A 12,156-nucleotide genomic window follows, 5' to 3' on the forward strand; every position below is an offset into this window, starting at 1 on the left:
AGGGGATGGAGAAGGAGAGCACAGACTGTCATCACCACCTGCTCTCCTCCATCACCTACAAACTACATGTTCTCCTCCATCACCTTCACACCACCTGCTCTCCTCCATCACCTGCAAACTACATGTTCTCCTCCATCACCTTCACACCACCTGCTCTCCTCCATCACCTGCAAACTACATGTTCTCCTCCATCACCTTCACACCACCTGCTCTCCTCCATCACCTGCAAACTACATGTTCTCCTCCATCACCTCACACCACCTGCTCTCCTCCATCACCTACAAACTACATGTTCTCCTCCATCACCTTCACACCACCTGCTCTCCTCCATCACCTGCAAACTACATGTTCTCCTCCATCACCTTCACACCACCTGCTCTCCTCCATCACCTGCAAACTACATGTTCTCCTCCATCACCTTCACACCACCTGCTCTCCTCCATCACCTGCAAACTACATGTTCTCCTCCATCACCTTCACACCACCTGCTCTCCTCCATCACCTACAAACTACATGTTCTCCTCCATCACCTTCACACCACCTGCTCTCCTCCATCACCTGCAAACTACATGTTCTCCTCCATCACCTTCACACCACCTGCTCTCCTCCATCACCTGCAAACTACATGTTCTCCTCCATCACCTTCACACCACCTGCTCTCCTCCATCACCTGCAAACTACATGTTCTCCTCCATCACCTTCACACCACCTGCTCTCCTCCATCACCTGCAAACTACATGTTCTCCTCCATCACCTTCACACCACCTGCTCTCCTCATCACCTACAAACTACATGTTCTCCTCCATCACCTTCACACCACCTGCTCTCCTCCATCACCTGCAAACTACATGTTCTCCTCCATCACCTTCACACCACCTGCTCTCCTCCATCACCTGCAAACTACATGTTCTCCTCCATCACCTTCACACCACCTGCTCTCCTCCATCACCTGCAAACTACATGTTCTCCTCCATCACCTTCACACCACCTGCTCTCCTCCATCACCTACAAACTACATGTTCTCCTCCATCACCTTCACACCACCTGCTCTCCTCCATCACCTGCAAACCTACATGTTCTCCTCCATCACCTTCACACCACCTGCTCTCCTCCATCACCTACAAACTACATGTTCTCCTCCATCACCTTCACACCCACCTGCTCTCCTCCATCACCTACAAACTACATGTTCTCCTCCATCACTTTCACACCACCTGCTCTCCTCCATCACCTACAAACTACATGTTCTCCTCCATCACCTTTACACCACCTTGACCTTTGAAGAAATACAGAACATTCTCCTAGAGCATGTATTCAGTTAACTGAAGTGGAAGATAACATTCTTTTCATAGTAATGCAATGATCCAGACCCTGTCCAGATCTGCAGAGTCCCTCATGTGTTTAGCATCTGCTGTTGACAGAAGAGATTAGATACTCTAATCCATGCAGCACTAAACATGCTATCCACCACACGTGTGAGTTACCCTAGTAGAAAGTACCTACTAAAGGAATATTGAAGTAAAAGTATAGCAACACTGTGAAGAAGTAAAGGGACAGCAGCCACCCGTCTGATACAGAAACATTTACCACAGAGCCGCCTTTGGGAAGCCGACAGAACTACTGGGGCCCAGAAAGAGACGAGATCTTCAGAATCTTGTCACTTCGCAGAGGCTTTTATAGAAAGTGTAGGGTGTGATCTAGGGCCTGTTTATCCTTCACTGAAGAGTGCAGGAGAGTAAGATGCGTCACCATGGCCAGAGAAACAGCTACAAGCAGAACAGATTAGGATAAAAAAGAACAAGATGACTTTATAATGACAAAATCCTGGGAGCCGGGAGAACCGTGCAGGTGGAGTGAGGGTGAGACTTCAACACAAAGCAGGGACCTGATTCAGTGAAGCTCACATGAGTATCGGAAGGATCAATAAGAAGCTGTGCAGGGCAGTGAGCCCCAGCCAGCCATACCCAGCTCCAGCCAGTCACAGTCAGCCATACCCAGCCCCAGCCAGTCACAGTCAGTCATACCCAGCCCCAGCCAGTCACAGTCAGCCATACCCAGCTCCAGCCAGTCACAGTCAGCCATACCCAGCCCCAGCCAGTCACAGTCAGTCATACCCAGCCCCAGCCAGTCACAGTCAGCCATACCCAGCTCCAGCCAGTCACAGTCAGCCATAACCCAACCGCAACCAGTCACAGTCAGCCATACCCTGCCCCAGCCAGTCACAGTCAGCCATACCCAGCTCCAGCCAGTCACAGTCAGCCATACCCAGCTCCAGCCAGTCACAGTCAGCCATACCCAGCTCCAGCCAGTCACAGTCAGTCATACCCTGCCCCAGCCAGTCACAGTCAGCCATACCCAGCTCCAGCCAGTCACAGTCAGCCATACCCAGCTCCAGCCAGTCACAGTCAGTCATACCGTGCCCCAGCCAGTCACAGTCAGTCATACCGTGCCCCAGCCAGTCACAGTCAGCCATATCCAGCTCCAGCCAGTCACAGTCAGCCATACCCAGCCCCAGCCAGTCACAGTCAGCCATACCCAGCCCCAGCCAGTCACAGTCAGCCATACCCAGCTCAGCCAGTCACAGTCAGCGATACCCAGCCCCAGCCAGTCACAGTCAGTCATACCAGCCCCAGCCAGTCACAGTCAGCCATACCCAGCCCCAGCCAGTCACAGTCAGCCATACCCAACCGCAACCAGTCACAGTCAGCCATACCCAGCTCCAGCCAGTCACAGTCAGCCATACCCAGCCCCAGCCAGTCACAGTCAGCCATACCCAGCCCCAGCCAGTCACAGTCAGCCATACCCAGCTCCAGCCAGTCACAGTCAGTCACACCCAGCTCCAGCCAGTCACACCCAGCTCCAGCCAGTCACAGTCAGTCATACCCAGTTCCAGCCAGTCACAGACAGCCATACCCAGCTCCAGCCAGTCACAGTCAGCCATATCCAGCCCCAGCCAGTCACAGCCAGCCATACCCAGCTCCAGCCAGCTATACCCAGTCCCAGTGACCCTCTGAGTGCCAAAGAAGTGCCAGGAAGCTGACTATCAAACCAGACTGGCAGCAGACCAAATGAATTCCAGTCCCTTCTTAAGGACCTGAATATGTGTGTGCCAGGCTGGCAGAGGCATTCTGGGACACTGGGACCTCCAGCATGCCTGTATGAGGCAGCCTGCCCTCCCAGCTGTTAGCGCTGCTGTTTCCCAGAGCCATTCTTCTCATCGTGTTTGCTGACGCCGGCTGACTGCTGTCAGAGCCCGGACAGCACGGCTCTCCAACAGAACGCTGAAGCCATAGCCTGGCCTGTGAGCTCAGAGCGACTCAGTGAGCTTTAATTAGCAATCACACCAAGAAATGGCCTCAAGTCTTTAAGCCTCTTTTTAAATGGGCTGCTCAAGAAACCATGAAGAGGCGGACAGACCGACACAATCAGGGTTTTTAACACGAATGACGCACTGCTCACTGCGATCATCCCCACCGGCTGAGAGCAGGCCCTCATGGGGGCTGTTAGCAGTGCGTCAGCATGGCGTCCACTGTGGTTCGACAGTGAAGACTGAGAGCGACCTGAGACAATCAGACACACACACATACACTGTAACCCTAATGCTAACCCAGCCCTAACCTTACCCGGTTAATAACAGGTGGTCTCAACAATGAAATATAAACATAATCCACACACACACATAGACAAACACGGAAATGCGCAATCACCAAGGAGGGCACTACCCATCTCTCTCAGCCCGAATGACCCTCCCACCCCTCCCAAAACACCATTTAATCAGCAGGTACCTTTCAAAGCAGCACATTCATTCCATTCATTAATTTTATTTATGACGATCAATCAGAAACGAACATGTAGCAGCCCGTTGGTCTTTGACCATTACGCCATCTGCTGGCCATCTGCTGCCCTACTAGCACTGGGACACCAGTGGGACGCAGCACTCACTGTGGCCTTTACTGTGCTGGGTGCAGCCTGGGTATCTGCATGGGTCCTGTGACCCTACGACCCGAGAACAGGGCCCTTTGTGTTCACGGAAAAGCACCTCCCCCCCCGCCAGCCATGGGACACCAGCACCCCCTACAACCCAGGTCTGTGAAGCGTGAAGAGTTCCACTGTCCCGATGTTAATTAAAGAGCCACCCGTTTCTTTAAGTGTTAAGATGAGAGGAGGATTTTACGGGCATGTTATGTCTTTGTACTGACATTACCCTTCAAAAATAAGCTTATTCATTCGTGTTCTCCATAACTGAAATATCCCAGAAGTGATTACGGCGATGTCTTTCTTTACACAATAAGCCGCATTTTATATGATGATACATGAAAATGTTTATTAACACCGATTCGGAAAGCAATCCCGAACGAGCGCTGAAGGCGGGGAATGTGCTTCAGCAGCTCCCGGGGGTGTCAATGGGCAGGTTTTCCTGAGGTAAACATAACAGAGGCCGAAAGGTGACTTTAAACAACCTCCCCCATGGGGGCATGCTTCCATCCAGTCATGGCGCCGAAGTTCCTGAACAAATGATTGGAGAAGGAAGGACATGGAAGCAGAATGCTATGTGTGAGGTGTCAGGGATGGAGCTATGGTGCCCCCCCCGAGTCTGAGGGACCCTTCCTAATTACTGCTGCCAGGCTTCTCATGGACATTAACAACCCCCTCAGCCCCCAGCTTGTTTGTTTGATTTTTTTAAGCAATTAAAAAATGTAACGGGGCTTTCTACTGTTCCCAGAATTCCAGGTCTCAGGATTAAATAAAGTGGAAAAGAAAGCAGGCAGGGTCCTGCGTTGCGGAAGGGTGTGCTAGGAGCGTGACCTCGTTGAGGTGGCCTCAAGACATGCGGAATCTGCACTCGGAAACAGCCTCCAATACTGAACACAGACATGCGGAATCTGCACTCGGAAACAGCCTCCAATACTGAACACAGACATGCGGAATCTGCACTCGGAAACAGCTCCAATACTGAACACAGACATATGGAATCTGCACTCGGAAACAGCCTCCAATACTGAACACAGACATATGGAATCTGCACTCGGAAACAGCCTCCAATACCTAACACAGACATATGGAATCTGCACTCGGAAACAGCCTCCAATACTGAACACAGACATATGGAATCTGCACTCGGAAACAGCCTCCAATACTGAACACAGACATGCGGAATCTGCACTCGGAAACAGCCTCCAATACTGAACACAGACATGCGGAATCTGCACTCGGAAACAGCCTCCAATACTGAACACAGACATGCGGAATCTGCACTCGGAAACAGCCTCCAATACTGAACACAGACATATGGAATCTGCACTCGGAAACAGCCTCCAATACTGAACACAGACATGCGGAATCTGCACTCGGAAACAGCCTCCAATACTGAACACAGACATGTGGAATCTGCACTCGGAAACAGCCTCCAATACTGAACACAGACATGCGGAATCTGCACTCGGAAACAGCCTCCAATACCGAACACAGACATGCGGAATCTGCACTCGGAAACAGCCTCCAATACTGAACACAGACATATGGAATCTGCACTCGGAAACAGCCTCCAATACTGAACACAGGCATGTGGAATCGGCACTCGGAAACAGCCTCCAATACTGAACACAGACATGCAGAATCTGCACTCGGAAACAGCCTCCAATACTGAACACAGACATATGGAATCTGTACCCGGATACAGCCTCCATTACTGAACGCTGACATGAGGAATCTGTACCCGGATACAGCCTCCATTACTGAATGCTGACATGAGGAATCTGTACCCGGATACAGCCTCCATTACTGAACGCTGACATGAGGAATCTGTACCCGGATACAGCCTCCATTACTGAACACTGACATGAGGAATCTGTACCCGGATACAGCCTCCATTACTGAACACAGACTTGCAGAATCTGCACCCAGATACAACCTCCATTACTGAACACTGACATGCAGAATCTGCACCCAGATATAGCCTCCATTACTGAACGCTGACATGAAGAATCTGTACCCGGATACAGCCTCCATTACTGAACACTGACATGCAGAATCTGCACCCAGATATAGCCTCCATTACTGAACGCTGACATGAGGAATCTGCACCCGGATATGAGCAGCAAGAATATGGCTTGAAGGTTAGCAGAAAACGTCTCAGAAGGGAGCAGCTGTTGTACCTTTCAATTGGATAAACATTGAAGATATGATCTTCATAATTCCCTGTAGGTTGAAACACTAGATTACTCAAGAAGAACACTGGACTTTGTCTGCCTGCCATCGTGAGGCTGTCCGTGTCAAGGTCAGAGGTCACCACACACAGTGAGGGTGACGGTCATACTTGCCTGGTAGAGAAAGACACAAAGTCGTGGAGCACAGCAGGTACCACAGAGAGTAGAGCAGGGGACAGCACAGACCAGAGAGCAGAGGGGGTACTGCAGACAGCACAGACCAGAGAGCAGAGCGGGTACTGCAGACAGCACAGACCAGAGAGTAGAGCGGGTACTGCAGACAGCACAGACCAGAGAGCAGAGCGGGTACTGCAGACAGCACAGACCAGAGAACAGAGCGGGTACTGCAGACAGAACAGACCAGAGAGCAGAGCGGGTACTGCAGACAGCACAGACCAGAGAGCAGAGCGGGTACTGCAGACAGCACAGACCAGAGAGCAGAGTGGGTACTGCAGACAGCACAGACCAGAGAGGAGAGCGGGTACTGCAGATGGCAGAGTGGTGAACACAGCACACAGGCTGATTAACCCCTACGGGACCAGCAGAGGGTCCACTCAGCTACTTGGGTTTAGCTTTTTCTGAATTTCACTGGCAGTGCAGTGTGTCAATCATCTGTGAGCCCTCCCAGTCTGCTGTTTGAAGATGCCAACATTTCTTTGGTGTTGGTCAGCAGGGGGCATCAACGCCTCCCCATCCAGCAAAGTCCCAATTCAGATGCACTGGAACAGCTGCTGTCTAAAAACACTAGTGCTGGATTTACATGCAAACTGGATTTAATGTCCCTCTGCAGCTACCGAAACTCCGCTTGGTGTGTAAATGTCAATGCAGCTGCATTTTATCACACAGATTTCGATTTTCAGCAGTTTAGCTTCCAAAAAGCGAATGTAAATGTTATGAATGCAGATCCGGGGGCACAGTGCTGCATGATGCATGATCCAAGTGATGCAAGTGATGCATGATCAAACCAGGGTCTGTAATGCATTTATTCACGCCGAGATCAGCCAGGAAACATATGCAGGGCTGCGCTGCTCTCGCTATACCACACACTGCTCTCACTCTACTGCACACAGCTCTCTACCGCACACAGCTCACTCCACCGCACATTGCTCTCTACCATAAGTTGCTCTCACTCAACCGTACACTGCTCCCACTCTACTGCTTGCTACTCTTACTCTACCACACACTGCTTGTACTCTACCGCACAATGGCATCATTCTGTCACACACTGCTAACACTTTACTGCACACAGCTCTCTACCACACACTGCTCACACTCTACAGCACACTGCTCTTACTCTACAGTAAGCTGCTCTCACTCTACCACCCACTGCTCTTACTCTGGAACATGCTGCTCTCTTGCACACTGATTTCACGACACCTCATGCTGCTTGCACTGTATCATACATTGCTGTCACTGCCACACACTGCTTCTGCTTTACTGCACACTGCTTGTACTCATTCATGCTCCTCTTATTGTACCACACACTGTTCTCACTCTAACACCCACTGCTCTTACCCTATGGCACATTGCTCTCACTCTTTTACAAACTGATCTCAAGATACCTCCTGCTGTTCCCTTTGTACCACACACTGATTCCACTCTACCACATGCTGCTCTCACACTTCATTACATTGCTCTCATTCTACAGTAAGCTACTCTTAGTTTACCGCACACTGCACTCTCTACTGCAGACTGCTCTTGCTCTACCCCCCACTGCTCTCATTAATGCTGCTCTTATTCTACTTCATGCTACTCTTACTCTGATGTTACGCTACAGCACACTGCTCTCTCTACTGCACATTGCTGTTAAGCTTCAGCACACTGCTTTCTGTTTACTACACATTGATCTCACTCTACAACCCACTGCTCTCACTCTACTGCACACTACTCTCAATCTGTCACACACTGATCTCTGTCTACTACAACTGATCTCACTCTACAACCCACTGCTCTCACTCTATCCCACACTGCTCTCAATCTGTCACACACTGCTCTCACTCTGTTGTACACTGCAGTCACTCAACATCACACTACTCTCACTCTACTTCACACTGCTCTGATACATATAAACTCCACTAACACTCTACCACATGCTTCATCAGAGGATCTGTTATCGACGCGACTCCCACTAAGCGGTTTAAACCTTTAATCTGTGATTAGAGCAGATCCTGATTCTGGTTACTTGCCATGATCTCAGACACTGATCCTGACTTCAGTGATCTTCTGCATTCTCTGGGGCCATCATCATCATCATCATCATCATCAGCAGCAGCAGCAGCAGCAGCAGCAGTTGGAAATCACAGAAAATATAAAAATGGCTAACTGGCATGTAGTCGGTATGATTCGCATCTGTGGTGAGAGAGTGACAAGTGAGGTGCTGTGACAAGGACCACGGGGCCATTGCAGGGCACACGCAGCTGGGCACACAGCTCACACGAAGCTCAACTCCGTCACGTGAATATGGAGGGGACAGAGCAGTGCACAAGGAGGACAGACACCTCTGTGGATGATAAAGGTGGGGGCTCTCCATCCTTGTGTGTGTGGGGGTGTAATTTGGACTGTGTAGGAATGTGACCCAAATCAGTGTAGATATCAGAGCCTGGAAGGGTTTGATCTTCAAACGAATGGGTAGGAGGAAGCAACAGCAGGAGATCCAGCCCGCCGAGCCGGCGTGAAATGAAAAGATAAGCGAATGAAGCGACAGGAAGCCAGAGGGTAACCCTTAAAAAACGGCCCTGAAAGATGAGCGTCTCCTCCCCCAACACCCCCCCCCCCCCCATGATCCCTCCTCTGTGTGACACCAGCGCCCCCTGGACCTCACCAAGCATAGTGATCTGCTCTGAAATCAGCTCCAAGCATGAAAGCAGAGGACTGACAGAGGTCTCAAACTAACCCTAAACCTAACTCTAACTAACCATAAGCCTAGACCTACCTAACCCTAACCCTAGCATTAAGTGACACTGCAGCTGTCTGTTTAATGTACCACAGACCCAGCTGACAAACCCCCCCGCAGACTGTGGCACACAGCTGCATGCCAGGATCCACTCGGTGCTGCCTCTGAACACACCAAGATAAAGGTTTTCCGTGGGGCAGAGCTGCTGAGGCATGTTTATTACAAATTTTCACGCTGCGGTCTGTCACAGACGGAGAGGGACGTGGGGGGGGGGGGGGGGCTGGGGGCGGTATTCACCTTTCCGGAACCCTCAATTATCGGCCCTGTGATGTTACTGATGTGAATGATCCATCTTCATCAGGCAGACAGACACAGGGATGCACGGCACCATGAGAGGGCATCACTGCTGAAGGTGCTGTGTTCACTGACATGTTCTACACGCTGTGGACACTGCAGGATGATGATCAGACCCACAGAACACAGTCCGGCTCCACTCACAGACGGCCCTCGTGTTATACGTTCCACTATGACCCCCCACCCCGCTCCTCCCCAGCTAGAGCGGGGTGCTGGGGACAGTCAGGGGAGTGTCAGGGACAGCTGGGGGGGGATGTCACGGACAGTCCAAAGAGGTGGATACAGAGTCTTGTGAGCCCATCCAGCTCTAACAGTCTGTGTAATCAAGCTGTATTGGAGGACCAGTGTCCCAGGATGCTTTGCTGTGAGTGGCAGAGCAACAATACGCTGCTAAACTCCCCACCCCCCATGGTCCCAGGGAACCTCTGTGGGCCAGAAATGAAAAAATACATATCAAATGGGGAAGCACTTTGTTCCTGATTGACACGGGGGGGGGAGGGGGGGGGGACAGCTTCACATGCAGCTTTTATGACATGATAATAAACCGCGAAGCACTGAATTGTCAGACTGTGATCAGCACTAAAGCAAAAGCGAGTGAGATACTGCTCTGAGGCACTTCCCTCCACAGACTTGTGAATTCCTGCCCCGTTTAGCCTATCTAACCCGTCCTCTCTTTCGTCTACCTGACCCCTACCTTTGGCATCTCTACCTTTTCCCCTAATCCCTTTTCCCTAGCACCTCCCCTAATCCCTTCTTTGATTTACTTAACCCTTCCCGCAATTCCTCCCTTCTTTGGCCTCCCTAGCTCCTCCCCTAATCCCTCCCCTCTCTGGCCTCCCTAACCCCTCCCCTAATCCCTTCTTTGATTTACTTAACCCTTCCCGCAATTCCTCCCCTCTCTGACCTCCATAGCCCTTCCCCTAATCCCCCCCTCTTTGGCCTCCCTAGCCCCTCCCCTAATCCCCCCTCTTTGGCCTCCCTAACTCCTCCCTTAATCCCTCCCCTCTTTGGTCTCCTTAGCCCCTCCCCCAACCCCCCCGTTTTTGGCCTCCCGAGCTCCTCCCCTAATCCCCCCTCTTTGGACTCCATAGCTCCTCCCCTAATCCCTCCCCTCTTTGGTCTCCTTAGCCCCTCCCCCAACCCCCCCGTTTTTGGCCTCCCGAGCTTCTCCCCTAATCCCTCCCTTCTTTGGCCTCCCTAGCTCCTCCCCTAATCCCTCCCTTCTTTGGCCTCCCTAGCTCCTCCCCTAATCCCTCCCTTCTTTGGCCTCCCTAGCTCCTCCCCTAATCCCCCCTCTTTGGTCTCCTTAGCCCCTCCCCCAACCCCCCCGTTTTTGGCCTCCCGAGCTCCTCCCCTAATCCCTCCCTTCTTTGGCCTCCCTAGCCCCTCCCCTAATCCCCCCTCTTTGGCCTCCCTAACTCCTCCCCTAATCCCCCCTCTTTGGTCTCCTTAGCCCCTCCCCCAACCCCCCCGTTTTTGGCCTCCCGAGCTCCTCCCCTAATCCCTCCCTTCTTTGGCCTCCCGAGCTCCTCCCCTAATCCCTCCCTTCTTTGGCCTCCCTAGCTCCTCCCTTAATCCCTCCCTTCTTTGGCCTCCCTAGCTCCTCCCCTAATCCCCCCTCTTTGGTCTCCTTAGCCCCTCCCCCAACCCCCCCGTTTTTGGCCTCCCGAGCTCCTCCCCTAATCCCTCCCTTCTTTGGCCTCCCGAGCTCCTCCCCTAATCCCTCCCTTCTTTGGCCTCCCTAGCTCCTCCCCTAATCCCTCCCCTCTTTGCCCTCCCTAGCTCAACCCCTAAGTTCTCCCCTTTCTGGCCTTCCTGCCCTGATCTCTACTTTTTACATTTTACCTGATCCCTCCCCTAGCCCATGCCCTTTATCCCCTCCATTTCCCATCTCCCTAATCCCTCCCCCTCCTTAACCTTAACCCTCAATACAACCTATTTGTGTTCTTTATTCAAGTACACTGAGTCTGAACCTCACAAACGTGCCGAAGTGTCCATTTACAATCTGCATGGAAAGGCTCTGATAAGCAAAGACGCCGTCTTTTATGGGATTTAATTAGGCAGCTCTGTAGCAGCAGATCAGCACATTAGCATTTGAGTGAAGCTGATATATTCGAAACAGAAAGGCACCTCATCTGGTTACAACAAAGCCTCATTAAATCTACAGTGATGTCCTGCTGTATAACAACGAAACAAAGAAGGTCCCGTGGAGATGAATACTCTGACAGGCAGGCGCCGCGTAAGGGACGTCACTGAGCCACGGAGTGCTATAAACGCCCTGAATAAACCTTAGTCTCTGTGCTTCCTGCTTGAGTACAGAGGCTGAGCTGCAGGTGTCTCTCAGTTAGGGAGTGACCTCTGTCTGCCCCTGACCCTAACCCTGACCCTGTCTGCCAGCACTGAACAGCAGCAGGGAGGGCACCCCACCAGCATAACCAATCAATACAAATGAAGTCAGTCATCTGACTCCTGGGAGGCCACGCCCACATCACCTCATGACGACATAACATGTAATGGAAAAATTCATGCTTCAAGTCCATACTCTCACCTGTGGTCAGGAGCTCTGTGTATTGACTGAAAGACTGAGATAGTGGATACAAGCGACGGAAATAAGCTTCCTCTACAGGGTGACTGGGTTCAGCCTTAGAGACAGAGTAAGGAGCTCAGGTACCTGGGAAGGGCTCAAAGTAGAGCCACTGCAGC

At 51.6% G+C, this 12,156-nt stretch overlaps 1 protein-coding gene across 1 annotated transcript in view; it reads right to left on the bottom strand.

Annotated features, from left to right (window-relative positions):
* Positions 1 to 2,827: 2,827 nt before the first annotated feature.
* LOC125746423 (leucine-rich repeat transmembrane neuronal protein 4-like) overlaps positions 2,828 to 12,156 on the bottom strand; it is a 28,745-nt gene continuing 19,416 nt past the window's right edge. The window contains exon 3 of the mRNA XM_049020364.1: positions 2,828 to 3,010. Within this exon, the coding sequence (XP_048876321.1) occupies positions 2,828 to 3,010 (183 nt within the window). The remainder of the gene's footprint in view (positions 3,011 to 12,156) is intronic.

This window comes from Brienomyrus brachyistius, chromosome 7, assembly GCF_023856365.1.
Source record: "Brienomyrus brachyistius isolate T26 chromosome 7, BBRACH_0.4, whole genome shotgun sequence".
Classification (NCBI taxonomy): Eukaryota; Metazoa; Chordata; class Actinopteri; order Osteoglossiformes; family Mormyridae; genus Brienomyrus; species Brienomyrus brachyistius.